Raw genomic sequence first — 14,499 nt, 5'->3', positions numbered from 1 at the left:
TGCCATTTAAAATAAAATAAATCCTACACTAGGCAATTAACACAGGTCTCATTACAAATTTATGATAAGCTGCGGCTCACACTAAGTGTGTGCCAAATGCTTTTACTTGGTTGTCCTACATAAATAAGGTGTCACTATAATGGGACCATAAACAATATTTGTATATGCTGACATCCCCTAGAATTAGTTTCTCAATGTTTCATATACTACAAACCCATGGATTCTGGTACTTTGCACCTTTGCCAATTCAGCAAAATTTTCAATAAGAGACTATGGATTATGGAATCAACCAAGGTGGGCAGGATATTGTTAACCATGCTTGCTTTTAAAATTTAAACCCAAATTATGATTTATAGACACCACAGAGAAAAGCCTATCAGGACCATGCTAAAGAATTCTAGTCAGAAAGCACAGAATCATCTCCACCGCAACATATATTTATTCTGATGCAATTATGAGTTTTAGATACTCAAAATATAGTTAAAAAATATCAAAGATGCAATAAGTAACTCAAAAGTCTCGAATAAATGCAGATTCAAGAAAACAAACTCATACTCGCGAAGAAAGCTATTTCCTGCATGTTTTAAATGAAAAGCTCATTGAAAATTTATCCCTAGTACATCTCAATGAATTTCACCAAGGGGTAAAACAATTCAGCATTTTTCCATCCATGGATATGAACCTCATCACTACCCCTAAAAAAAAATGGGACTAAATCCATCAAATTAACAGAATCCTTCTCATTCAAATTACAAAATGTTAGCTCTACCACGACCCCTGCCCCACTGCCGTCGGCGAGCCCTCCTCTTCCTCCCATCCTTTTTTGCTTTCACTTTTTCTTTCAAGTCCCTCTCACCCCGCCGTTTATACATCTTGAAAGTCACCTGTCTATCTGCAGCCATTTTCCTCACCTTCTCTGTAATTTCTGCGGCAATCTGCCTGTTATATAGTTTCCTTAGACCCCTCATGAGCTTAGCAAAAGTATCTGGCTGTGGCATTATATCTGCATCCATCATGTCCAAACAGTATGAACAAGCCTCCTTCACATGCCCATTTGAGAACAGCGCATGAATCCATATTGTCCATGCATACACATTAAGCTCACACCCTTTGGTCATGATGCAACTCCAAACATCTTTAGCCATTTCAAGCTTCTCAGCTCTTAATAGAGAATTCAGTAGGTCTTTCAATGTACCATACTGAGGAGAAGATAAAAGACCCCTCCCAACCATTTCTTTGAAGTACTGACAAGCCTCAAGCAGACAACCTTGGCTAAGAAACCCATGAATCATTATTATAAATGTGTCAAGCCCTGGAGGAAGCCCAATTGCTTCCATTTCATTCCACAGACGGACACCTTCTTTAACCTCCCCCAACTTGCATGCCAAGCGAATAACCACATTATAGATACTGAGATCAGGACTGCAACCAATCTTTCCCATCTCCTCCATTAGTTCCAGACACTCTTCCATCTCTTCCTTCTTCTCATGTGCAAGTATGATGTGCAAATAAGTCATTTGATTTGGTGTGTGGCCTTGTTGTATCATACCATCCAAAAGCTCATAAGCCCTTTCAATCTTCCCCCACTTGCAAAATCCACTTATTAAGGTAGTGTAAGTCACAACATCTGCCTCACAGCCACTCCTCTGCATCTCAACAAAAACCCTCATTGCCTCGTCCATTTTTTCCATGGAACAAAGTGCCTGAATCAAAATCGTGAATGATGCTGCATTAGGCTCACAACCCTTCCTTCTCATCTCCTTCAAAAGGTCATATGCATCCGCCATTTTCCGGGCTACAGCATATCCATTTAGAAGATTGTTGTAAACCACTACATCTGGCTCAAATCCCGCTTCCTTCATCTGTATCAACACAAATTTTGCCTCCATAAGTTTTCCTTCTCTGCACCAACCGTACAATAATGAAGTAAAATGCTTCAAAGTTGGGGTAAATTGAATTCTCATATCCTCAAACAAGGATGCAGCTTCTTTGACACTACCATTCTTGCACAATGCATCCAATAAGCACCCAAACACGTGCTCATCTGGGTCGCATCCATATTTGGGCATCTCATCCAAAACCTCAATCGCTTTCTTGACCAACCTTGCTGATGCAAATCTCCTTATCAGCATAACAAACAAGTCAGGTGAAATTAACAGAGGATTCTGTTTCCTCATCTCCTCAATTAGTGCCCAAACAGCACCAAACTGCCTCATCTTCCCCAATATCTTGATCATGGCTTTGTACACATCATAACTGTGTCTATAACCCGGTTGCTTCGAAGCCCACACAAAGAACCTATACCCTAAGTTCCCCGCATCTCCGCAGCGATTCAAGACGCGTTCGGTTAAACCCGACCTCACAACAACAGCCGACTCCTGCAAAGCAAGTTCCAGTTTTGGGACCCTAGAGTGGAATTTCCTCAAAATTCTATAAACCTTTTCAACATCAGCAGCGAATTCATCATAATTCTCATCATGTGAATAGTCACCTGGCTTGTTTTCAAGGCGAACGAGACCTGACCCTCTTCTAGTATCATTTTCCTGATCGAGTTTTGCGGATCCCTGATTTGGGTCGAAGCCTAGTGTCATCTGGGTAGAACCCATTCGAGAATGAAAGGAAGAGAAACAGGGTTTAAGATTTGAGGGGGCTGCAACGCATGGTTTGATAAGAGCGTTGAACGGAGTGTTTAATCCAAAGGAGTGTGGGAAGATACGGTATTTGGAGCGGAGGGACGCTGCCTTAGACGAAAATCGCTGCATTTTCTCTGCTGCTTCTGCCAGCGGAACTTTACCAGGTTTTTTGCATCTTCCCGACGCATAAAATCTGAACTAGTTCAACCTTCCAGCGAAAAAATTTTCTATGCAAAACCAATGAGGGCAAGTAGTTCATGAAGTAAAATAGAGAAATTAGTTCAACCTTTTGGCTTTGCGCAGAAATGGTGTCGCTGGCTTCGAGTTTCGACGTGATGAAAATTCAAGTGCGCCAGCCAAGTATCACGAAGTTTCGAATAGTTCAGTAGTTTGGCCATTTGGTGAGGTGTACTTGTATGCGAGGTCTCATCCAACAAAGTCAACAAACGTTCACCCTTTGAAGCATGAATGCACAAACGTAAGTGTTCATATTAGGGTATTGCATTATCCGAGTCTCAAATGAGGAAAGCCGTTCACTAGTTATTTGAAGTTTATGGGTAATTTAAATTTATTCTTTAAGATAAATAAGTCAAGTTCAATTTAAATTTTGAGTTCAAAAGAAATGAGAGAGAAATAAAGATCAAAAGAAAGTAAAGAATGAACTTCTATTAATATATTTTTACAAGCTTTATAAAATCCTTATTTATATATGCAAATGGGGAACATAAAATTGAATGTAATTAATCTACATGCTCCTATCCGTATTTAGATAATTTGCTAACATCTCTTAAATAGAAAGTTCACGTAATATCAGTCCCCAATTTGCTTGATACTTGTCGTGATGTTAGGCAAGATTGTTGCCATGAAGTACGGTATTCCTCAACACTCTCCCTCAAGTTGGCATGGATATTTATGACACCAACTTGCTGAGTAAGTAATTAAATTGTACGAATCCAAGAGCTTTGGTAAAAAATCAGCGAGTTGCTGGCTTGTATGCATGTAGACTATTTGAATGATGTCATTCTGAAGTTTATCTCGAGCCACATGACAGTTTATCTCAATATGTTTGGTTCGTTCATGGAACACTGGATTTAAAGCTATGTGTATGGTGGCTTTGTTATAACACTATAGTCTGACTGGTTGAGAATGCATTACTTTAAGATTCGAGAGTAAAACTTTTAGCCAAGTAACCTCACAATATGTAGAGGTCATAGATTTATATTCTGTTTCGGCTGAAGAGCGTGAAACTAATGCTTGTTTCTTGATCTTCAAGAAAATAGGTGATTTTTCGAGTAGGATGCAATACCCAGTGACCAATCGTCTGGTGTCCTTGCAACGTGCCTAATCCGCATCACAGTATGCATTGAGCTGGATTTCACTAGAAGCAGATAAGAAAATCCATTGTCTTGGAGATTTCTTAAGGTACCATAGAACCATGTGTGTTGCATTCAAGTGTGGTATTTGTAGCTTGTCCATAAACTGACTTACTACATGAATAGGCGTCTTGTGATGGCCAGATAAATTAATCTTCCAACAAGTCGTCTATATGATGAAGAATTTGAAATGAGTACTCTGACGACCCGAAAATTCTGTTATAATTTTTTTCCACATATTAAACTCTAATACCATGCTATAATATCTCAAACCCTAAGTGGGTACTAGGCTGACTTGTTCATCACATATATCTACCATGCAGTGGAATCATACACATAATATCCCAGATACAATACCAAAGCACTAATGTCATCATAATTACATAGGTTGCTCTCCAAAAATAATACTAGAATACGACCCCCAGTTGTATAAAAAATATCACTATATACATCATCGATCTTGTAACAACATGATATTTCATGCATTTTTTTTTTACATATATATATAACTGTAAAATTCCTCTACTCTGATACCTTCTAATAAACCAAACCATCATCACGACTAGATAGGGACCGTGGAAACTAAACCCAATAAACTACCTAAACTGTGGGAAGCAAAATACATACAATCATATCAATATACACAATACCAGAGTGTCAGAATATTTTTCAAAATACGTATACACAACCATTCCCAAAATACCCTCATATGGACCTAAGGACTACTAAAAAATGACTTCCCAAAATACTCATCCTACAGACAGGGTAGTATTGTAGTTCCCTATATCTGCGAGCCTGATCTACTCGCCTAACTGAAACACCTGAAAAATGTTAAATCACTGGTATGAGACAATGCTCAGTAAGACGAAATATGTTATTACTAGTGTGTGGTAGGTGAGTTTATTTATTTGTAAAAACTGATTTAGAAATACCATAAATAGCTGAGATTGAGAAAACACGTATAAATAATGTGCAGTATAGCTCATACCTATGTTATTTAACATAAACTGTTTTTCTGAATTTTCTATTCATAATACTTCTAATATTCATAGGTATGTCTACGGTTTCTGTAAATTTGAATACATATATATAATTGAGAAAATTTCACTGGATGGATAACTGAAAGTCATGATTTAACCCCTCATGATAGGGTTGTGCGGCTCGAGGGCGAGGGCAGGACCTATCCTGGCTGGTCAACCAAGATAAGTCAACTAAACTTCGAAAGTCAGATCGGCCTCCTCAACCCTGACTGACGAGGAGCTTGTCCAAAACATAGGCACGATCGACTGCTAAATATCCACGTACTATCTGAGTTATGTGGTTGCACTCTAAATTGAATATAGCTACGGTACCGTGCTATGCTGTCTGAATCTGATCCATCAAAGTCTGATACCATATACATATGTAACTAATATATCTATATTACTATTTTATTATGATTTTGAAATAACCAAAACACTATAAAACTGATATGATAATCTAAATAATTGACTGAATATTTAATATCTGTATATTTAAATATTTGACTAAAATCATGGTATTCTGGAAATGCTATAAATATATGTTTCTATACATATACTGTAAATCATGGAATCATGGAAAATATATAAATCATGGTATTCTGAATATCCTGTATAATTTCTATCTGTATATATACTAAAAATTCATCATTTTATAGAACATATATTTATTCCATGATATTTTTTGTCTAGTATACTGTAAAATATGGTATTTGTAAACTATATAAATACCATACTAATCTATTCTAAGCTCATACCACACAATTAAATAATAAGATTTATATACTCAGAAAACTGTATTTTCTGTTATACTAATATTTTATGGTCTGAATTATAATATGGTATAACATATAATTTATACTCAAACCATACTAAAATTTCCTAGCATAACATATTTCCCTTACCTAACTATCTGAACACTAGCTGCTATTTACAGTCTCATACGTATGGTATTTATAATTTCAACATCCTGAGATAATACACACATAATTTCCCAATCAAACAATTGAATTCACCTAAATAATTATCGCATACATACTTCCCCAAATCCACATATACTCAACTCTTAAACTATAATCCATATATCATTTTACCTACGATTCTGAAATACCACCCACTGGAGTCCTCAACTCTTGCCTGCAGGGTCCCAAAACACCCTATTTCTGAAAATATAATACCCTGATTTTACTTCACAAATGTAACAACCCAAAGAATAATGATATTAAATAATAAAGAGAGAGGGAAATGGAAATAGAAACAAAAAGGCAACAGATTTCGTCAACAAACACAGGGAGTTCGCCGAAGAGCGCATAAGTAGGCCTCATCGACGAAGCCACGCCTCGTCGACGAGAAGATACCAAGAGAGGGTTTTTAGGCAATCTGAATTTCGTCGACAAGGAGGTAGGGTTCGTTGACGAAATTACTTAAGAACTCGTCGATGAGGTGACGTGTATCATCAACGAATCCAGTCCTATAAATAGCTGAAACTCATATTTTTGACCAAAATATTCAACGCAGAACCCTCCTCTCTCTTTCCTACTACCCCTTTCCCTTCTTTCTTCGATCCTAGCCCCATTTCTCGCTGGATTGAAGATCCGAGGCCACCACAATGCTCCTGACGAAGTTCTCTATAAGTCTGTCAGAGTAGATCGTGGGGAAAGTTGATTTGATATTCATCCCAAATCCAGGGTAAGACATTTTATTCAGATTTTGCCTTCCTTGTAGTTGTAAGAAATGTTGTAGGTAAGGAAATATTGATGTTTTGTTCTGGAGGATATTGTTTTCAAAATGTTGAGTTAGGAACCCTACGGGTATAGAGCCAAAATTTTATAGGAGCTTTTCAGATTTAAAGTAAGAGAAATATGCTATGTTAGCAATTTTTATTATATATACAGAATATTATGAGTATGTGTATACAAGTATGCAGATTAGATTATTTTTCCTAGAGAATTATGAATATTATCTTTATAGCAGAATTATAGAAATTGAGCATGAGAATATGTTTACTCAAATGTATGGCATGAGTTTGTTACAGTATAATATGTAGATTTTTCAGTATTACTGATATTCAGATATTTTATATCATTAGCAATAAATGAGACTTACAGTATTTCTTAGAATAGCATGATTTCTACACCATAACACTCAGAAAAATTTTACTAATAATACAGACAGATTATTCAGTTATTGCATCAAGATGCAATAACCAGATTATACAGAGATTACATATATTATACACAAATTTTATATATAGTTGTTACATATAGTATAGATAGAAATCACTGATGATACAAACAAATATTATGAATACAGTTCAGAACTATAATGTTATGGTTGTTTTTTGAAATCATGTTAAAAGCAACAAGATTATTATATATTTATATATGTATACGGTATTACACAGTTACAGAACCTTGTGGAAAGATTACAGACAGATACTGTACAGATATAGAATATAGAGCACGGTACCGTTGCTAGTACAGAATAGAGTGCAACCACATAACTCAGATAGTATGTGAATTCCGTCTAACCGAACCAAGACAGATTGCAGTCTCCCTAGCAAGCTGGGTTGTGGTGGCCAATAAGACGATGTTAGTATTTGGAGATTGCCCGGAGAGATTGCAGTGGGCTAGATTGGCAGATGTGCAAATATAGATTGACTTGCCTAGTAGGCCAACCAGAGTAAGTCCAGCCTACGGGCCGCACAAACCTATCATGAGGGGTTATATCATGATATACAAATATCAGGGTATAGTAGAAGTTCCTATGTATAGATATATCACACAGCATCAATTTATATTATTATACTAGCAGTACCTTCAAATAGCAAACTCAGATACACAGTCATATTTTAAAGATTACATGATAGATAGATATATTCTGTACAGTTTATCAATTTTCTCATAATTCAGTATTATTTCAGTATTTTAAATATGTAACTTAGCTGAAACACACTAGTAATAGCATATTTCCACTTACTGAGCGTTGCCTCATCCCAATTACTTATCATTTTTCAGAAAATCTAGTTAGGCGAGCAAATCAGATCGCGGGTAAAGGTTGACTTGAGCTGCCCTTTTGGGAAGGGTAGGTATTTTTTAGATAATAGTGTTTTGGGATAGTTTTCAGATTATAGTGACGTCATTGGGTATTTTGTATTGTAAATATATTCTAGAGTTCTATAGTTTTCTAGTGTTGTATTGTATTTAGCAGTTCCCAGTTTTTGTTTACCGCTGCCTAATTTTGTATGACGTATAGAGTCTTACCCAGTGTTCCTTTGGGCCTGGAATATTATTGGTAGTATTTCAGACGGAAGATATTATGATTCAAAAAAATGCTAAATAAGTAGTCGGTCATTACAACAAAACTCCAATATATTCGCATGTAATACTAAATATGGCCTCAAATGAACTGGGTAATACTGAAAATACTCAAATAATCTACTTACCCTGGTTTTGGGATGGTTCCTAAACTTCTCAAATCAACATTTCGCTCCGGCCATGTTGTAGAGAATCTCCTCAAGATCACCATGGTAGCTTCTGATCATTGAATTAGGGAGAGACGAAGCTAGATTTCTAGAGAGAAGTCAGAGGAACCATGTAGAGAAAGAGAGAGAGAGAAACTAATAAAATGAATTTTTTGTCAAAAATTCGTTGTAGGGCTATGTATAAAATGTCGTTCACATGGCCTCATCGACAAGCCACGTCACTTCGTCGACGAGTCCAAGAGGGGAGTTTGTTGACGAACTAATAACCTTCGTCGATGAATTTTAGGCCCTGAAATAGCCCTCTTAGTAATTCCTTGTGGACAAGACACGTGTCCCCGTCGACAATCCCAATAAACCGCTTCGTCGATGAATGCCTAAAAATTTTCTTTTCTTTTATTATTTAATTGCCATAATTCTTCGGGTCTCTACATTCTCCCCTCCTTGTAAAAATTTTATCCTCGAAACTTACTATATGTATTGTACACCATCCTTAGCATAAAACGGGCTACTTATTTTATTATTAACCCTCACTTATGGCAAAGGAATACCGTGGTTACATAAGCAGTTCTAGGAGATTACAAAAATACTCATAAAAAAAAAAATATCTCCCAAAACCAAAAAAACTACCTATCCTATATTCTAATATACAATTACACATTTGTCACTCTATACTAAACAAAATAAATCTGTCATTACTTGAACTTTACAAATCATTACTGTACCCCACTAAACAGGTGCGGGTATTTCTATCTGATTTCCTCCTCAAGTTCCCAAGAAGCTTCTTCCATCGCGTGATTTCTCCATAGGACTTTTACTAGTTGTATTTTCTTACTGTGCAATTCCTCTTCTTTTTTGTCTAAGATCTGTACTGGAGCTTTTTCATATGCCAGAGCATCACTGAATTCTAATTCTACATAACTGATGACATAGGAAGGATCTGGGACATATTCTCTTAACATAAAAATATGAAATATGTCATGTATTTTGAACAGCACCGGTGGTAAAGCTAGCCGATAGGCAACTGACCCAACCTTCTCAAGTTTCTCAAACGAGCCAACAAACCTAGGGCTCAACTTCCCCTTTCTCCCAAACCTTATGACTCCCTTTAATGGTGCTATTTTCAAAAACACATGGTCACCCACTTTAAATTCCAATTCCCTGCAATGAGTATCTACGTAGCTTTTCTATCAACTCTGAGTTGCATTGATTCTACCTCGAATAAGTCAGACTTTATCGTATGTCTGCTGCACTATTTTTGGCCCCAAAACTCGCCTCTCACCTAACTCATCCTAGTATAAAGGAGAACGACACCTCCTACCATAAAGCGCCTCGTAAGGTGGCATGCCAATGCTGGCCTGATAGCTTTTATTGTAGGCAAATTCAACCAGCGGCAAATACTAGATCCAATTACCCCTGAAATCCAATACACACACACTTGCAACATATCTTCAAGTACCTGAATCATTCTTTCTATTTGACCATCTGTCTGGGGATGAAAAGTGGTACTAAATGCTAACTGAGGCCCCAAAGCCTCTTGCAAGCTCTTCCAAAATCGTGATGTAAAACGTGGGTCATGGTCCGAGACTATAGATACTAGCACTCCATGGGGTCGAACACTCTTCTAAATGTAGATCTTTACCAATCTGTTCATAGGGTAGCTAACTTTAATAGGTAGGAAGTGAGTTGTCTTCGTCAGTCGATCAACAACTACCCAGGTAACATTTTAACCATGTCGTGCTGGTGGTAGCCCAGTGACGAAATCCATGGATATATGGTCCTACTCCTACTCAGGGATGTAAAGTGGCTACAACTGCCCTGTCGGCCTATGCTGCTCAGCCTTAACCTACTGGCACATCATGCACTACTGCACAAATTCGGTAATCTCCGTCTTCATGCCACTCCACCAGAAATACTCTCACAAATCCCTATACATATTAGTACTGCTAGGATGAACCGTGTATAGAGATCTGTGAGCCTTCTTTAGAATCGTTCTTCTGATATCCATATCTACAAGCACACGCAACCTAGAACAAAACCTCAGAGCCTCGTCATAAAAAATGTTAAACTCCTCTCCTTGACCATCTTGTACTTTGGCTATTACCTCTGCTAAATCTGGGTCCTTTTCCTGAGCAGCTTTAATCTTTTCATATAGCGTAGGCTACACAACCAGACTGGAAATAAATTCCTGGTGACCATCCTCCACTAACTCCACCCCGAGCCTTTCCAAGTCCATATGAATTGGGTGTTGAATTACTGCTGCTAACTACATTGTACCTCTTGATTTACAACTCAGCGCATCAACCACCATATTTGCTTTACCTGGGTGGTAACTGATGGTGCAATCATAATCCTTGATGAGCTCTAACCTTCTCCTTTGCCGTATATTCAACTCTTTTTGCGTGAAGAAGTACTTTAAACTTTTATGGTTAGAGAATATCTCGCATCTCTCACCGTACAAGTAATGCCTCCAAATCTTTAGTACATGTACCACTGCAACCAATTCCAGATCATGGGTAGGGTAGTTCTTTTCATAACCTTTCAACTGGCATAAGCTACAACCCTACCATGCTGCATCAACACACAGCCAAGCCCTTTCAAAAACACGTCACTGTAAATTACATAACCATCACCTCCAGATGGATTGTCAGCACTGGTGCAGTGACAAGCTTCTGCTTTAATTCTTGGAAGCTCTGCTCGTATTCATCATACCATACAAATCTAGCATTCTTCTTGGTCAGTCGCGTCAAAGGCCCTAATAGTCTTGAGAATCCCTCTACAAACCGATAGTAATATCCCGCTAGTCCTAAGAAACTCCTAATCTCCTGAACATTCCTTGGCCTTTCCTAATTCACCACTACCTATATTTTATTGGGATCCATTGAAATTCCATTCCCTGATATAACATGCCCAGAAATGCAATTTTCCCTAACCAGAATTCACATTTACTAAACTTGGCATACAATTCCTTTTCCCAGAGTGTAACAACCTCAAAATTCTCACCACTTATTTTTTTTTAAATATAAATTTCTCTGATATCCCTACTATGGAAAACTCAGGCCTTAAGGGCACTGGGGTATTACTGTATACAATATCATACCTATGCAATAGAAACATAAATCACACAACCACATATACCATACAATATTAGAACTCAGTATTTCCATCACATAGTAAAATCTATCTCAAAAATACAAAACTAAACGCCATCTTACCCTGCAACTAGGGTAACCAAGGAATCTTTATCTGCGAGCTTGATCTGCTCGCCTAACTGGCTCACCTGAAAAATGTTAGAATAATAAGGTGAGACGACGTTTAGTAAGTGGAAATATGCTATTACTAGTGTGTGGCGACTAAGTTACATATACTTTAAATAACATCTGAGTTGTAATAAAGGATAAATCTATAAAGCATATCTTACATTTTTTGCAGTTTAAAACATAACTGTATCACATGAGTTTTCTATTTTTCATACTGCTAATATCGTACTATATTATCAAATACTATAAAACTGTATACATATACATAACTGTGCTTTATCCCTAAAACTCTGTATGTTATGATTTGACCCCTCATGACAGGATTATGCGGCCCGTAGGCGGAACTTTACCTGGTCGGCCCTCTAGGAAAGTCACTATACTCTACACTACCTCAGTCTGGTCATACTACATACTCTTCTAGGCGCGGGACTGGCTGCTACCTCATCAAACTGGCCCCCTCAACCCAGCGAATTAGGGAGCTGCATACTCTCCGAGCACAGTTGTCGGTACCCACACACTATTTGAGATATGTGGTTGCACTCTATTTGTATTAGCAATGGTACCGTGCTCTGTATTCTGTATTTGTATCTGTATCTATCTGTAATCTTTTCATAAGGATTTGATACTATATATATACATATATACTCTTTTACTTTTTTCATCATGTTTTCAAAATAACCATAACACTATAATTCTATACTATAAATACTGTATATCTGAACAACTATAGCATCTTGATGCTATACTATATAATCTATTTGTATACTCTGTCTGTATAATATATCTGTTTACTCTGAGTGTTATAGCATTTAGGAAAACATAGCTTTCTATATACAATGTATATACTGATCTGAATAAACATTTGTATACTGTTATATATATCTGTTTGTGTAATTATCTAAATAAAAACTATATATGTATACATATTCTGTCTGTATAAAATCTGTAAATATCTAACTATATCTGCATAACTTGATATACTGAAAAACTGTATAAAATTCCATATCAGATAATATCTACTTAGGCCACACATACTTTAAAAATTCATATTCTGTATAATAACTGGTATACATGCATATATATATATATGTAAAATTTTTGATAACGTAAGTAAATCTCCTAGCATAGCATATTTCCCTTACCTAGTTTCTGAAAAGCCCTCACTGAACTCTGGCCCTACACCCGCGGGGTTCTCCACTCAACATCCTAAAAATGACACCCTCTAGAACAAAATATTAATATTTTCCTGCATATAACAATTTTTATAACTGTAGCGAAAGCATATTCTAAATAAAACACCTTACTATGAATTTGGGATGAATTCCAAACCAACTTCACCAACGATTAGCTCCAGCAGACTTGCAGAGAACTTCGTCAGGAGCGTCGTGGTGACCTCAAATCTTCAATCCAGCGAGAAACGAGGTCGGGATTGAAGAGAGAAGGGGAGAGAGGCGTAGAGAGAGAAATAGAGGGTTTCCTACACAAGTTTCAAGTGAAAAATCCGGGTTTTCACTATTGACGAGTCCTTAAGGAATTTCGTCGATGAACTTCCTCCCTCGTTGACGAATTTCAGACTACCCCAAAAACCTCTCTCGGTATTTTCTCGTCGACGAAACCTGTCCTCATCGACGAGCTCCTCTTATATACTCGTCGACGAATCCCCTGTGTTCGTCGACGAGAACCCTTCTAATTTTTTTCGGTTATTACACTGAGCATCGAAAGTACTAGTCGTAAATGTGTCTCATGCTCCTCAAAACTCCCTGAGTAGATTAGTATATCATCAATAAAAACCACAACGAACTGATCTAGATATTGATGAAACACATAATTCATTAAATCCATAAATATTGCTGGTACATTAGTCAACCTGAACGACATCACCAAAAACTCGTAGTGCCCGTATCTGGTTCGAAATGTTGTCTTAGAGATATCTTCTGCTTTAACCTTCACTTGATGATAGCCTGATCTGAGATTGATCTTATAATAGACCTGTGTACCCTGAAGTTGATCAAATAAATCATCTATACGGGGTAGAGGATATTTGTTCTTAATGGTTACCTTGTTTATCTCCCTGTAATCTATGTGCATCCTCATAGACCCGTCTTTCTTCTTTACAAATAACATTGGTGCTCCCCAGGACGATACACTGGGTCTAATAAACCTTTTATTCAATAGATCTTGTAACTGGTCCTTTAATTCTTCCAATTCAATTGGAGCCATTTGGTAAGGAGCCTTAGAGATCGAGACTGTCCCCGGAGGTAAATATATAGCAAAATCTACCTCGCGATCGGGAGGCAACCCAAGTAACTCTTTTGGAAAAACATTTGAAAATTCCCTTACCACTAGTGTCCTATTAAGTTTCGATTCATTTTCTGACACTTCCTTTACAAAAGTCATAAACCCCTGACCTCCATCTAAGAGTAGTCTGCTTGCTTGCATGGCTGACACTAACTGTGGCAAGGCATGCACACTTGAACCAACAAATACATATTCTTGCTCACCCGGAGGTCTAAAAATTACTTCTTTCTGATGACAGTCAATACTGGCGTGATTAGCTTCTAGCCAATCTATGCCCAATATTACATCAAACCCCTGCATGTCTAATATCATAAGATCGGCTGGTAGTACTTTCACTTGAATAGCTATTGGAAAATTCCTAAGTACCTTCCTAGATCTCACAGTAGATCCAATTAGCATGGCTGCACCCAACTCAACATCTAACAACTGTGCTTC

At 37.3% G+C, this 14,499-nt stretch overlaps 1 protein-coding gene across 1 annotated transcript; it reads right to left on the bottom strand.

The window, feature by feature from the left end:
* Positions 1–579: 579 nt before the first annotated feature.
* On the bottom strand, positions 580–3,086 carry LOC131166843 (putative pentatricopeptide repeat-containing protein At5g65820). The gene has a single exon (XM_058125440.1). The coding sequence runs from the start codon at positions 2,760–2,762 to the stop codon at positions 750–752; it is 2,013 nt and encodes a 670-aa protein (XP_057981423.1). The 5' UTR covers positions 2,763–3,086; the 3' UTR covers positions 580–749.
* Between the last annotated feature and the right edge of the window lie 11,413 nt (positions 3,087–14,499).

Source organism: Malania oleifera, chromosome 1, assembly GCF_029873635.1.
Source record: "Malania oleifera isolate guangnan ecotype guangnan chromosome 1, ASM2987363v1, whole genome shotgun sequence".
NCBI classification, from domain to species: domain Eukaryota; kingdom Viridiplantae; phylum Streptophyta; class Magnoliopsida; order Santalales; family Ximeniaceae; genus Malania; species Malania oleifera.
Note: the sequence above shows the minus strand (reverse complement) of the source record. Positions and strands in the feature narration are given on the sequence as shown.